Source organism: Jatropha curcas, chromosome 5, assembly GCF_041381405.1.
Source record: "Jatropha curcas cultivar XTBG-Jc1 chromosome 5, XTBG_Jcur_1.0, whole genome shotgun sequence".
Taxonomy (NCBI): Eukaryota; Viridiplantae; Streptophyta; class Magnoliopsida; order Malpighiales; family Euphorbiaceae; genus Jatropha; species Jatropha curcas.
This window is the reverse complement of record NC_143155.1, coordinates 24973964-24989482: the sequence shown is the minus strand read 5'-3', so window position 1 is coordinate 24989482 and position 15519 is coordinate 24973964. Positions and strand designations below refer to the sequence as shown.

General features: G+C 32.1%; 3 protein-coding genes across 3 annotated transcripts; all 3 read right to left on the bottom strand.

Annotated features, from left to right (window-relative positions):
• Positions 1 to 356: 356 nt before the first annotated feature.
• LOC105649927 (ATPase E1-E2 type family protein / haloacid dehalogenase-like hydrolase family protein) lies at positions 357 to 4027 on the bottom strand. The gene has a single exon (XM_012236765.4). It carries the CDS (start codon positions 3922 to 3924, stop codon positions 757 to 759), a length of 3168 nt encoding a protein of 1055 aa, XP_012092155.1. The 5' UTR covers positions 3925 to 4027; the 3' UTR covers positions 357 to 756.
• A 6913-nt stretch (positions 4028 to 10940) lies between these two features.
• LOC105649926 (uncharacterized) lies at positions 10941 to 11944 on the bottom strand. The gene has a single exon (XM_020685714.3). It carries the CDS (start codon positions 11689 to 11691, stop codon positions 11098 to 11100), a length of 594 nt encoding a protein of 197 aa, XP_020541373.1. The 5' UTR covers positions 11692 to 11944; the 3' UTR covers positions 10941 to 11097.
• A 409-nt stretch (positions 11945 to 12353) lies between these two features.
• On the bottom strand, positions 12354 to 13760 carry LOC105649925 (uncharacterized). Its single transcript, XM_020685438.3, has 4 exons — positions 13547 to 13760; positions 13285 to 13442; positions 13099 to 13176; positions 12354 to 12596 (listed from the first exon to the last, which is right to left on the bottom strand). The coding sequence occupies exons 1-4, from the start codon at positions 13620 to 13622 to the stop codon at positions 12462 to 12464; spliced, it is 447 nt and encodes a 148-aa protein (XP_020541097.1). The 5' UTR covers positions 13623 to 13760; the 3' UTR covers positions 12354 to 12461.
• Positions 13761 to 15519: the final 1759 nt, after the last annotated feature.

Sequence of the window (15519 nt, the reverse complement as noted above, 5' to 3'; positions counted from 1 at the left end):
TTTTCTAATAATTGCTTTTTTATTTTTTTGAGATCATCATTATCAAAATCCTATCATCATGCCCGTTTAATTTCATCTGTAGTTGTGTTTAGCTCAGTCTGTTGGTGTGTTTAGCGGAAATTAAATTCGAAAAAATTATTTCTACATGTTCAGCCTGTTATATTCATAATTGCTTTACACAACCGTAGATTCTAATAATTGCTCTGGCGATCACATTTTACAACTTTTTTATGAGCTTATAGATTCTAATAATTGCTCTGGCGATCACATTTTACAACTTTTTTATGAGCTTATGAGTTAATGCAGGCTAATTTCCATATATATATATATATATATATATATATAAACGAAGATCGGAATACAAGATTATTTTTTTTATACGAATTGTGTACAGTACATAGATGCATAAGGAAACTCTACGGTAGACTCTTACTCTAATCTAAAAAGTACAAAAAAGAATTTGTCTATCGAGACACTGACAAATTCTTGATAAGTAATTAGTTAGCAACCATACGGGCAGGGCAGCTGTGACCGATCATGACAGGACTCCAGGAAGAACCCCCGGCTTTCGCCAACGCTACGGTTTCACAAGACTTAACCTTTTTTGTTCAATCGAGTTCCAGATTCGTTAGATCATGCCAAGGCAGATGCTTGTGAGTTTTGAATATGGTGCATCAACTCTTCTGGCTGGATCACCGGTTGTTTCTTTTGTGGAAGAGAATGAATTCCAGATTCTTTGAGCTATTCCAAATTCTTTTAGACTCTCTCGCACTTAGTTCTAGGCCTTGAGGAAGAGGATTTTCTATGGAAGGCCAGTTTGAAGCTTGATATTGGTCTCTTCAGATAGCTGAACAAGGGTGTTTCAGGTACCGGTATGAGTTTCACAAACCAACCGATTGGCCATGATACAGCTGCGATTAGAACACAGACTGCCCATTGTAGCAAATTCAATCTTTCTGTACTAGCAAACTTTTTTAGGAACTCCACCATCACAAACTGAAGAATTATAGTAATGGCCACAATTCCTAGAAATAGATGATTCTTGTGAATGCCTTTGAATACGTTCTGCTTTTCCAGATTCCTTGCGTTGAATTCATTGAATACTTGGCAAAACACAAACGTATTGAATATAATTGTATCATTTACCTCTGGACTCACATTAAATATGGACTCGCCTTTGAATTGTAAAGTCAAGAGGATTGCTATCTGGTATAGAGCTTGAGCTAGAAGGTTTCTCCACATTATATTTGTTATGAGAGGCTCCGTACGGCCTACTGGTTGCCTTTGCATTAGCTCATCAGTAGGCCTTTCTGTAGCTAGGGCTAGAGCTCCAAGCGTGTCCATGATCAGGTTTACCCATAGCAATTGTACTGCTGTTAAGGGAACCTCTCCGGCAGAAACTGCTGCGATGAAGTTGATTACAAGAGCTGCAACATTGACAGTTAGTTGAAACTGGATGAATTTCTGGATGTTGTTATAGACACATCGTCCCCATCTTAACACCGTGGCCGCAGTCGTAAAATTATCATCCAAAATGACGATATCTGAGCTCTCCTTTGCAACCTCTGTGCCTTGAATTCCCATAGACAATCCTATATCAGCTTCTTTTAATGCAGGTGCATCATTTGTACCATCTCCTGTTACTGCAACAACCTCTCCTTTTTGTTTCAAGCATTGTACCATTAGAAGTTTGTCGAAGGGCGATGACCTTGCCATTACGCATATCTTATCAACCATTGCCATTCTCTGCTCATGTGTGTAGTTGCGAAATTCAACACCTTCTACCACTACTCCGCTGTCTACTTGGTGATTTTGCTCCAGTATGCCACATTCTGTAGCTATGGCTTTTGCTGTGAAAACATTATCGCCGGTTATCATTTTAATGCTTACTCCAGCAGACTTGCAAATTTCCACAGCTTTCTTGGCTCCAGGTCGACATGGATCTTTGAGACCAATTATTCCTACCAAGATCAAGCCATCTTCTTTTACCCTCTGGCGTGAATTTTCATCTTTTTCATCCTTCATTTCTTCCCCTGTAATTTTCTTGTGAGCGAAAGCAATGCATCTGAGGCTGCTAGCCGCCATGCCTTGGATTATTCTCTCAATTTTACTTCTTTCACCTTCATCCATAGATTTTACCATCCCACTGCTCTCATAATAATCTGAACACATTGCTAGTATCATCTCAGCTGCTCCTTTCCAGTGTACATGAATAGTGTTGTCCTCCAATTTCCTAATTGAAACCCCACTTCGTTTCTTCTCTGAATTAAAGGTTTCAACATGGAGAATTTTATAACTTTGCTTCACTCTTTCCATATCCATACCCAGCTCAGAAACAGCCCATGAGAGAATTGCCTTTTCAGTTGGACTACCTGAAAACTCTGGTACAGATCCTGATGCTGGTTTGTAGACACTACCTGTTGTGTTTAAACCGACTCCTTGGTGGAACAATTCAAGAATTGTTGGAGCAATTCCTTTGTAAGAAGCTTCATCAATAGATTCTTGACCAAGCCAAAACTCGGTCACTTGCATCTGATTCAATGTCAAAGTGCCAGTTTTGTCAGTGCAAATAACTGTGGCCGAGCCCATGGTTTCACAAGCTGAAAGCTTTCTAACCATGGCTTGGTCTTTCATCATTCTCTTCATAGAGTAAGCTAGTGTTAGTGTGACTGCTAATGGCAAACCTTCTGGAATTGCTACAACCACAATAGTGACTGCAGCAGCTACAATGCTTACAACAGCATTTAACACATCACTCGTACCTGTTTCACCTCGTTTGAATTCTGTAAGCCCATTTTCATTTTTTGTATTTCCAGTGAAATACCTAATTAACATGACTACAAGAACTAGAAAAGCAACTGAAAGGCCAACCTTCCCAATAGAAGAGGTTAGTTTATCTAGCCTAGCTTGTAAGGGTGTTCGGTCATTGGAATCGCGAGTAATTGAGCTCATCATTTCACCCCAAGCTGTATTCATTCCAACAGATGTAACGAGCATTAAAGCGTATCCATCTGCAACTTTTGAACCAGAAAGCAAGAAGGGATTCGTGGTGGAATTTACTTCCACATGTTCACTCTCTCCAGTCATGCTCGACTCATCGACTTGTAAGGAATGACCCTCCAAGAATAAGCCATCAGCTGCAATTTGATCTCCAATTTTCAGGTAAACAACATCTCCAACTACAATATCAAATATGGAGATTTGTTGTCTGTGTCCATTTCTAAGCACCTCAATTTTGATATTGCTACTTATTTTCGATAGCTTATCAAATTGTGTCTCTTGCCTAAAGTTACTAAGAGCAGAGACAACAACGACTAGAAAAACAGCAACAAAAATGCTTCCTCCTTCATACCAACCTTCTTCTGCTCCATGCTCTTTGATGCCAAAACCAAGAGCAAGCCCAGCACAAACAAGGAGTATAAGAATAGTAGTATCTTTAAATGCATCAAGAACAAAAAATAAAAACCCTTTTGGAGGAGGTTTATTGTAGGTATTAGAACCGAACATATCACGCCGTGAAGTAACATCACGGTCATCGCCATTGATTCCTTGTTCTGTGTTTGTCCCAAGAGCGGTGGCAACACCTTCAACTCCCCCAAATTGATGGAGAGTTTCAGTCTCTCTCTCTTTTACCAGTTGGCTAAGTTTTTTCTTATCAATATCAGGAGTGAAGGAACTTGACGCCACATGTTTATGGGATTTGATTGGTGGCTCTACATCTAATACTGTATAGGAAACGTTGTGAAGAATACCTGAGTGATGATAACTGTTTCTTTCTATTTTAATTATCTCTCTTACAAGAGAAAGCATTGCACGGGCAGAATAAATTGTTAAATAGGCAATACGCCATCTTTTTTGAGCTTTGTTGAGGGTATTGGTAAGCAATTTGCTGCAATCAAAATGAGAGCGATTAAAGCTTGCCATTTTTGGAAATTGCTGAGAAGAAATACTATTAATTTCTTAGTAAGAGAAGAAAGCACTGGTTTAGAATTTCATTTCTATATGAACTTAGCAAGAAGGGTTTTATAGAAGAACTAAGTCGGTACAGGTTTTATTTTATTTATTTATTTATTTAAAAATTCTCTTTTCTTTTATTGTTGCAATTGGAATTCAGGGCACTTATTTGCCAGAGACGATGACTAAGCAGGAAATGTTTGTTTTCTTGTTCTTTTTCTTTCTCTTTCTAACAGCAAATTACTACAACAGAGAATACTTACGGTTCGTTCATTTATAGATCAAATAATAAAAATATAAATTTTTTAAAAATATTTTTATTTTATCTTTTTCCTGTGTATAATAAAAAATATTTTCATTTTAATTAATTTGATTCATTAATATACTGTAAATTCAGTTTAAATAAGTAAATTTCCGTACAGTATTTAGTACTAGATTCGTTGAACATTTGAAAGATTTCTATGGCCAGTTTTTTTGCCGCGTAATAGTCGATGTGTATGAATAGATGAAAACGACTGACGTGGACAGAAGAAGGAAACGGGAAGCTGGAGAGGCGGGCAAACGCGTTTTCAAGTTGACTTGCGTTTAGAAAATTTATTTATTTATTTTCAGCTTGAAAGATCACAAATTTACTCTATTACATTATTGTAATACTATAACTTGCGGTTTACAGATTGCTTGAAAGTTGGGTTTTTTCCTTTTTTTTTTTTTTTTTTTTTTTTTTTTGCCCTTTCAGAATTGGTTTGGATCATTTCACCGCCCAACTCTTTGTATTTAATGTCCATGATTGATGGCCAAAGAAAAACAGAAGAGAAATGAAAGGAAACACCAAACAAAAGGAAACAATTTTTGAACTTTTTACACACCCAAAGTATCTGCCTAGTTCTGTTGAACCAACCGAATTAATGAAAAATGCTTTTTCTTTTTATTTTTTTGAAGTTTTTATAAGATATTTTTGGTGATTTCAATCTATGAAATAAAATCCAACTCTAAGTTTTAATTAATTACAATTTTTTGTGATTTAATATATGCAAAAGGTAAAAGTCTCATATAATATATCAACACTTATTATTATCATCCTTAAGAGAATTGAACTGGCTTAATACTTCAATCAATCTCTTATTAGTGACTGTTTCTACTTTATGAAATTAGTGTCAAAGTAAAAATAAGAAATATATTTTTTCTCCCTATAATTTGTCGTTCAACAATTGTTATTACTCGTTCTTTTCAAAATATAAATCATTTTTGGGTGTTTGTTTTGTTTTAAAATATAAATCGTTTTAATTATTTTAAAGAATAATAAGCGATATTTTTCTAGTATTATCTTTATTTATATTAAATACAATAACTATCTTCACGACATTAATTTTAAGATAAATAGTAATTTAATTAAATCATAGTTAATTTTGCTATAATTTGAAAAAATTAATTTTTTTTTTTGAATTTCTGTATAAAATTTTAAAAGATTTATACTTTGAAATTTCTGTATAAATTTTTCTGTGGATGGCGTTTTCAGAAATTTGATATTTTTTTTCAAGTGGTAGAAAGACCGAGAACATCAATGGTTTTTGAAAATTAATGTTGTCCGTATACCTTCGGACCCATTTGCACAGACGTATTGGATGCCGCCTGGCCGGATTTGAGCTTCCCCGCCGTGCACTCTACGACATCAGCAATCCCAAAAAAAAAAAAAAAAAAAACGACGAAGACAATCATAATGTGAATGTTGTTTCTGCAATGACCGACAAGCTTTGATAATGATATGCCATCAGCACTTTTAATGTAGCAACAGTACAATTTTTTTGTAGAAATAGTTTGAGATATTCCGAGGTCAATTTTTGCATATAAAAATTAAATTTACTATTCGACTGATTTTAGAGGGAAAATTATTATTTCGTCTCTGAAGTTTTATATAATTATTTAAGTAGTTCTCGACATTTATACATATATTTATAACGTCCATGAGGTTTGCCACCGTCATATTAATTGGTCCTTTCATAAAAAAAATACACTTTTTCCGTTAATTTTGAGAAGAAAAGGCGAAATTAACCTTTGAAAAAATAATTATTTCATCCCTGGGGTTTGCCATAATTATTAAGTAATCCCTTACATTTATACAAATATTTATAACGTCCCTGAGGTTTACTTCTGTCATATTAATTGGTCATTCCATAAAAAAATATACTTTTTCCGTTAATTTTGAGTGGAAAAGACGAAATTATCATTTATAAGTTTTCATTGACATTATTATTAATTTTTTTCCTCTAAAATACCTGAAACTCACATTTTCACCATCTTCTTCAACCCAACGCGGTCTTCATTGCCACCACCGTGTCTCTGTCAAGTACCATCTCCATAACTAGATCACCAACAAAACTAAAAGGAAAAATAATCATTTCGTTGTTGAGATTTGCCATAATTATTTAAGTAGTCCCCGCCATTTATACAAATATTTATAACGTCCCTGAGGTTACTTCCGTCATATTACTTGGTCTTTCCGTCCAAAAAACACACTTTTTGCTGTTAATTTTTAATAGAATGACTAAACTAACCTAAACCCTCTAATCAAGGAGAAGGAGATAAATGGATGAAGGGTGATGATGGCTTGATTGAGTTTTAGTTTTGGTGATGATCTGGTTATGGAGATGATAGTTTTCATTGACATGGTGGTGGCAATGAAGACCGCGTTGGGTTGAGAAAAATGGTGAAAATGTGAATTTCAGGTATTTTAGAGGAAAATGATTAATAACAGCGTCAATGAAAACTTATAAAGGATAATTTCGTATTTTCCACTCAAAATTAACGGAAAAATGTATTTTTTTCATGGAAGGACTAATTAATATGACAGAAGTAAACCCCAGGGACGTTATAAATATTTGTATAAATGTAGGGGACTACTTAATAATTATGAAAAACCTCAAGGACGAAATAATTATTTTTCCAAAGGATAATTTTGTCTTTTCTTCTCAAAATTAATGGAAAAAGTGTATTTTTTTTACTGAAGGACCAATTAATATGACGGTGGCAAACCTCAAGGACGTTATAAATATATGTATAAATGTCGAGAACTACTTAAATAATTATGTAAAACCTCAGAGATGAAATAATAATTTTCCCGATTTTAGAAGTACATTATTGTCCTGATTTTAGTGTATTTTGAAATATTATCGATTGATATTTTTAAAATAGACTCGTTCTGTCAAATTGATTGTTACGCTTTTCTTTTCTTATTTATCCCCAATTTTAATAACCCACGCTTAATATTACAGACTAAAAATAATTTTTTTTTTATTTTTATCAATTGCTCTTTGTTTGATAATAATTTTAAAAATTTAGAAAGTTACTTATTGCGTTCCACTTTAATAGTAATTACTTTATTTTATTTTAAGTGATCATTCAAGATTTTGAGAGTATATTAATATATATTTTTAAATTTTATCCATATTTTGTAGGTGTAATTATTTTTAGTTTTACATTTATTTTTTATCATTACTTTAATTATAGTTAAATTAAAATTTTTATTATATATAAAACTAAAAATTTTTCATCATATCAAAACATAAAAAAAATAAAATGGAAGTACGATACTTTAATATGAAATAAAATTAGATTTAATTTTATAGTAAAATTAAATAGAGAATTTTAATTTAAAAAAAAGCCACTTAGACATTATATAACGTATTTTTAAAAAATCAACATATTCAAATTATTTTTTTAATTTTTATGAAAAAGTAAAATATTATTAAAATGAAAAAGAGGGAGCACACCCAATCACATCCGCACTTTTCTTGGCATTTATTTTATAAATATATACAATTATGTATCACTCCCTCAGTGTTAAAATTATATATTTATTACCTTCGTTTCATAATACTTGTTACATTTGAAAAATTAGTTTATTTTAAAATATGTCACATTTATAGTTTCAATGAGTAATAAATATTTTTGTTTCATGTTTACCTTTTGTATATAATCAATAATTTATTACTTCAATTTAATAGTTATTAGAACATTAACATTAAATTAAAAGTAATAAAGTTAATTTACTCAATAATTTATTATAATTTAGACAAATTTAATAATTCTCTTAAAAGACGTGAAATTTTAAATATGACAAATATTACGAAACTGAAACAGTATATATGAAATCACTTTCCAGAGCAAAACAAGTTATTGGAATTGACGATTGATAGAATTTCCTGTAAGTTTCCTCTTTCAACCACATCGCCATCAACTTTGTCTTCGACAATGTGCTGGAAAGAAATTAATGGAGTCGCCCACTTTTTGCTCCTAAATTACAAATTTTACAAGTCATAGCCGTCATTGAAACTTCTCCTTCCCAATCCATAAAATTCCAACGACACTTTCAAAGATCACGGGTTTTACATTCTGAGTTCTGAACTCATCAAATAATTTAATAATCAGTCATTCTTTTTGAAAAAATCGACATCATTGATATGATATATGAGAGGTATTGTAGTGTTAAACTTTGTTTATATTATAAATATGAAAAGTCAAAAAAAAAAAAAAAAAAGAGCTAAACTTTAAATATTTGAGAGTTAATTTGCATATAGTATTTTTAAAAATATCAGTAGAATTTGTGACAGGCAATTGTATTTTCAAAAATTTGTGGCAGCCAGAGCCCCACCCACGAGGGTAAGGTGGTCCTGTTCTGTCTGCCCCTGTTTTCAGTAAAAGGGGCTAACAAACTCCTCTAATTGTCCAAGAACATGGGCTGCTTTTTGTCTACGAAAATCAGCTAAAAGCTAAATGTTTCTGTATCAAAGAATCATGTCAATTAAATTTAATAATGGAAACATAAGCAGCAATGAAATTTCAATGCAATTTTTCTAAAGACCATAACTTAAAGTCTATGCTGAGGTGTCTAATGTCCAATTAAGCTTAATCTAAATTATTCATAACCACACTCTACAAAGGAAAAGTCTAAAATCACTTAATCTATATGGTTAAAATTTAGTATAATCACTTAAACATCATCATTTGTTTTCCAATACAAATTCAACTAGATTTTTTATTTGATTAAATCTCTATCAGAATTCAACAACAGTGAGCTACTGACCTTATAAAAATATAATTAAAGATGACTGCTTTTATTTAAAGATTAAAGTTAAATTCCATGAGCAAGAACAGAACTAATCTCATAAACATTCTGATTAGTTATGAAGGTTTAAGCATGTGAACACTTGCACAACATCAACAACCACAACGCAAGCATTGAATAAAGAACTTTCATGTAAAATATTTAAAAATGAATAAAATTATAAAAAGACCATTCAATTCATATGTAATTCTTTTGTCATCACATGTGTAATATCACACCATTGTAGACTTTCTAAATTGAACTTAATTATTTATAAATGTTAGTACAAGGCATAAATAGTTCAAAAAAATAAATAAAGGATCTATGATGCACGGAAACTCCAAGATATGGACGTTTCCGCGTTTCGGAACTGTTTTCCGGTATTCATTTTCCTGTGTAAAATACTTTTTTTCCCATGTAAATTTATATTTTAAATGTTGTTTTCCGTATCGTTTCTGTGCAATATAAAAGGATTGAATAATTTTTTTCTTAGAAATTCAGAGTATTTAACTCCAAATTTTGCCTTCAGAAAAATAAATAAATAAATTGAAATATCAAAGTGTGATGGTGTAATTCCAAATAAAAGACTCATATTTTTATTGAAAATAAATGAGTCTGTATCATATGTTTTAAAAACCGGACCAGACATCGAACCGGCATCATTACTGGGTCGTGGTTGGACCAGGTTGACTCGGTTCAACCGGATTTTGACTTTTAAATAGGATTTTTTACTTTGATTTTATAATTATCTAGCAAAACTCGGTCCAACTGGTTTAGAGTAGACTTCACTAACTCATACAACAATGTCAACTTCCAATTCTAACCCACTCCACACTGCAGTTGCAATTGATTTTTGACACCAAGCTTCAATCATCAAAAGAAGATACCGCTAGGACTAGTCTACTGCCTACCTTACAAATGTTCTTTTCAGAATGCTTTGGGCTTCTCTTGCGGGATAATGAAGGAAGGGATCACAGCAATTTTAAGCAGAAAAATTGTAGGAGTTGGGCTTGTAGGTTCTCAGGCTTATGTGAATAGCACATTCAAAACCTAACTAGTCAGAATGGAAATAATTGGATAAATAACAAGGCGCAAGGCTGTTTTAGTTGGCTGCAATGCAATATGGGCCCAGTTTTGACAGAAGATAATGCCCAAAAACTGTATAGATGGTGTCAAAACGACAAATCTATTATCTGTCTGCACTTCTCAAAATAGTATGATGGTAAAGCTTTTGTTTGCCAGTTTGACTGAGTTATTGTCAATCAATGGTTAAAGGCTTAAAGCATCAAAATAAAAATTAGAACCAAAGGCAAAAACTCACTCATTCAAGAGATTTTTCCAAAAAATTATAATAAGAAAAGAAAAATAGCGTAGTGCAAATAACAGCATCCAAACTGAAATTGGTGATTGGAATAATTTATCAAAGTATTTGTATTACAGCATATTACAAAAGCTAAGACCTCTATCTCTAAAAAGTAATTTAATGGTTATTCTACTTTGTAACTGTCCAACTATATATTCTTTCTGTTAAAGTTTGTATACTTTTTCTTCTAATCAACTAAAAGTAAGTCAAAATAATCCAAGAAATGTAATTTTATATTCAAAAATTACTCTTTCACTTCTCATTTTTCATCTTTTTTGTAGTTGAAAAATTAACAAATTAGTAAAAGTACCATATAATTGGAAGATCATAAAATATATGGATGTTAAATTTTATTTTTGAAAATAGAAATCCTAATTAGTATAATATACCCAATACCTCCAACAGGTCAAAAAAATTTTAATGTGCAGAATGAGACTTCTAAGCATCATAATTTCTAGAATTTAACCAATTTCTGGTAGACTTTGATTCAATTAATCAAATCCAAGAAGCTCTGCCATCGAATATCAAAATTAAACATTCTTCGTTTCAGCATGCTTGGCATCAATAAGATTTTCTACATAAATAACAAGTTAAGTTTGACAAGACATACCTCTTTAAAATGGCCATAGCTACTACCATCACTTTTACTTTCTTCTGCAACTACCTTATGCTTAAAAAATCATTCATAGTTTGGATCAGGGCCCAGTAACTCACTAGCCTTACAATTTGTAATTCCAAACTCACACTTGTTAAACCCAAGCAAACTAACCCATTTGCTCCTCTGCGGCATTGATACCAAACACACTAATTTCCTCATCGTCTTCTTCCCCACCGCCCCTTCTCCAACTGCAATTCTCGCCTCCCTGAACGGCGTTGAACACTTATCCTTAGCGAATCCCACGCACTTCTCTTTCGCTGCAGCCAAACAGCCTTCCATTTCGCGTTCCTCGCATCTCTCTCTCTCCTTCAAGTCGGGTAATTTCCTTCCAATCAAATTGTGCCACCACGGAGGCTTACACTTCTCTGACGCGCTTATGGCGCAACCAATCCTTGCTCCGCCTTCGCACTGCTCGATAATTCTGGACTCACAGATCTTGTAGGCCGCGGCCCAGGATTGGGGGTTTCTGAAAGCGAGAACGTACGGACCGGATGATGGATCGTCGGATGGGCCGGCGAGTATGGGGCCACGGAGAAGAGGGATTGGGTAATCGAATTTGATGGTGGTTGTGGATGCTGAGTACTCATCGAGGTTTTCGGGCATGGAGGAATCCATGTTGAGTGAGCTGAGGAAATTGAAGCGCCGATTTTACTTAAATTTGCGACATAAACGACAGAACGACCAGGTTACGCGGACTGGCTTTTGTCACTTGTTGGTTGTTTCAAGCGCAGATAGCATTTGAATTCCCCAAACGACATGAAAGAACGTTAACTGTATTGTTTTGTTTTCGGCCTTTTGGGCCTACTCATTTTGTTACTTGAGAAGGCTTCTAGGTGTCTTTGTGGATGTGCTAGTCAAAAGCAGCCGAATGTTAAATGTAAAACTAAAAAGTGAGCCATTGCCTGTACGTGGAATGTTAATACAATTGTTTAATTTTATATATAAAATAAACAATTATTTTAATTCAGAGATTTAAAATCATGGAAATAAAATTATTTTTTATATAAAATAAACACATGTTACCATGAATTTGACGTATTTTTATATTAATTCAATAAAGCTTTATTTGAGTTAACTGAGCGTGGTGTGATTGATATTTTTTTTTTAATGTTGAAACTGAAAATTTTCAATTTCAAATTCTTTCGACTATAAGAATTTTCATCAATTTAATTTGTTGAGATAAGTAGAGAACAACGCATTTTATTATTTGGATCTGTTGGATTTTCTAGTGAATAAAAAAAAATTATTTGATAATTATATATAATAACCAACATAATAAAAGAAAAAAAAAAAGTTAGTTTGGTATTCTAACAAAGTCAAATATAGATGTACATGTGATGAAATGTTGTTGTATATGTAGTTTTTGAATACAACTATCTGATTAGCTAGAAAGCCATCATCATCCTTGCAAATTCCTCATAACTGACAAGGCCATCACCATCCAAATCTGCCTCTCTTATCATCTGTTGAGCCTCCTCCTCTGTCAATCTCTCTCCCAAATTAATCATCACTTGCCTCAGCTGCAACCAAGTCAAAAGTGAAACGATACATCAACTCATCACACACTGTTCAAAACCTCACTTCATGTAAATGTGAAAACAGTCTTCACTGAATTGGACCAGTGAAAAAAATACAAAATAAAAGAAAAATAACTTTCATTTAACCTTTTGCTTTGTCAAAAAAAAAAAATTAGGTAACTAATTTGGAGAAAATGAGATTATTATGAATAACTGAGGAAGTCATTCAAACGTAGACTCCTCCTAACACCAAATGAATGTTTGACGTAGTCGAAAACTAAGTTTGATAAATGATACCCGCAACATACTCAAAACTTAAATAAATAACATGAATTAGATTCATCGAAGGTCTGAAACATGGAAATAAATCGTGAGATGCACCGTGAATTGAGTCACAATATATATATATATATATATATATATATATATATATATATATGAACAAAGTAAATGCAAAGCTAATAATTTGTAATTCAATTTTTGTTCGTAGATTAAATATAGTTACCTCATTGGCTGATATATATCCATCCTGGTTTCTATCAAAGACTTTGAAAGCTTCTTTTAGCTCTTCAGCAACATTTTCCTGCAAGAATCACAGTAAGAAAAACATAAAATATACGGGAATGAGAGAGCCAATACTGGTCTCTCACTTTTTACAAATTTAAAGATTAGAAACAGAAAAGAACTAAACCTTCATTTTACGACCCATAATGTTCGAGAACTCTTGAAAATCTATTGTCCCATTTCCATCAAAATCTACTTCACTTATCATTTCTCGAACTTCTTCTTTTGTAGGATGCCCGTCCAGTGATTGAATAATTGCCGCTAGTTCTTCCATTGTAATGAACCCTAAAGCAATATTAATTTGTTAAACCTAGCTAATCACTTTTATTATTCTTATCATGTATATATACAGTAGAAGAAGAAAGAAAGAAAGAAAGAAAAAGCCATACCATCTGAGTCCTTGTCGATCATGGAAAATGCCTCGTGGAACTCTGCAATCTGATCTTCTGTAAGTGTTTCCGCCATTAATTTGATGTTTCGAGAATTTTACAGGTAATAATCATAAGACAAAGTCAGAACCTAAATATGAGAAAGAAGAAAGAAAGAAATGCGTGTGTATATATATCTGAGGTTTAAGGCTTCTCTCCTAAGAAAGGAGTCAGCTACAATATATAAAATATGAATTAATAAATTAAAGGAATACATATAGTGTTGTTGGGAATGGATATTGAAATAGTCTAACGCGTTGAGCTTAAAATTCCATTCAACGATGGAAATTCTCTAGAAGTGGGTCCTAAATCAAGAGCCAAATGGTTGAATGGAATATATATATATATATATATATATGAAATATTTCTATGGCACTCTTTATCTACCACTTATTTGCATTTGAATTTATCTGATTCTTGAAACAATAAAAAGTCAGTTAGACTATGACATTTTTTTTTTTTTGTTTTTTTGGTACAAAGACTGACTTTTTATCACTCGATCATTTGAACGTCTTTGCCTCTATCTCACTTCTTTTTTGAACAGGAGGACTTAATTTAATTAGTCCTTGTGTCTTGTCGAGGTTAAAATTACGTGGTATGCATCTAATTATGTAGAGTTGTCAGTTGTCAGCGGTTAGTTTTTAGTCTGTAGCTATTTATATAATAGTTTAGATCCAATAATGAAATGAAATAAAACAGTTAAGAACATGAGAATCCGATAAGTGTCTATATAGTTGTAATATATGTCACATTTTATACAAAATATGCTCATTGTTTAGATAGAAAGAGCTTAATTTTTAGATGAAAGTATCCGACGAAATAAAATATAAATTATGAATATTATAGTTATTTTTCAAATATGGTTTAAATGGTAATTTAAATATAATTTAAGAACTTAGTTATATTTTATCCTTATTATAAATCATTAAATGTCGGTCAACTTTTTTTTAAAATCAATTTTGAATTTGAAAAAATATTGCAACCACCTACATATGCTAGGTCAACAAAATTACTCTTAGAAAATTTAGTTTAAAATATATGTAATAACAATACCAAATCAACCCTTATAAAAAATTATGGATTTCGTATACATGTATGTACCTAATCATGTATGTTATGTTCGGTTGTGTTCACTTGTTTCAATTCTTAATTAAGAGCAGTACGCAAAAACCAAAAATAGAATATCTTGGACTTGGAATTATGCGAACTTTTGTTGACACGTATCTTTAATATTTTCTGTGTCATGTGACATAAGTTAACTAGTATATGAATTTTATTTTTTACACTTATTTCAATCGACAAAAGTTGAATTTTTGACAAAGAGCATATTGAAGACTAAAAGTTAACTGGTAAATAGATTTATTTTTTCACACTGATATTTGATGATTGAAAGTTAAGTGTACTAAAATAATGTGATGGCCTACATATTGTAAATATATATATTTTTTATTTTTAACAATTTGAAAACTATTATCTTTGTCCACAAATAAATATGAAATTCCTCTCAATCAAATTATTATATAGTTAAGAAGGATTACGCAAACGATTTTTCCGGTTGTTGGATTAGGTTTATTTGATTAAAACTTTTATAAACTATCAACTACTAATTAGAATGTTTATCAAATACCTCTAATTTAGCTGTTAAATGTAAATCAACGATTAGCTATATTAAGAGTTTAAATAATTAGAATGTTTATCAAACACCTGTAATTTAGCTATAAAGTACATGAATTGGATAAATCGAAGTATTGAGTAACTTTTAAGAAAAATTTTGATTTTTCCGTTAAAATAAAATTGAATCGATATTTGTTTTTAAATCAAACCAACCGAACCAAAATTGATTTTACTGGTTATTGTCCAGCCGACCAGCCCGACCAATAAAGTACGCCAGTTGGCACGTGGCCCGCAGAGAATTCATCATTCATCTAAGTGCA

Bases quoted from the DNA above. Each gene is read 5' to 3' on its own strand.
- LOC105649926 (XM_020685714.3), bottom strand. From the start codon at position 11,691: ATGGATTCCTCCATGCCCGAAAACCTCGATGAGTACTCAGCATCCACA.
- LOC105649927 (XM_012236765.4), bottom strand. From the start codon at position 3,924: ATGGCAAGCTTTAATCGCTCTCATTTTGATTGCAGCAAATTGCTTACC.
- LOC105649925 (XM_020685438.3), bottom strand. From the start codon at position 13,622: ATGGCGGAAACACTTACAGAAGATCAGATTGCAGAGTTCCACGAGGCA. The intron at 13,443-13,546 runs GTATGGCTTTTT...ATATTGCTTTAG, and splicing joins GATCGACAAGGACTCAGATG to GGTTCATTACAATGGAAGAA. The intron at 13,177-13,284 runs GTTTAGTTCTTT...TGATTCTTGCAG, and splicing joins TTATGGGTCGTAAAATGAAG to GAAAATGTTGCTGAAGAGCT.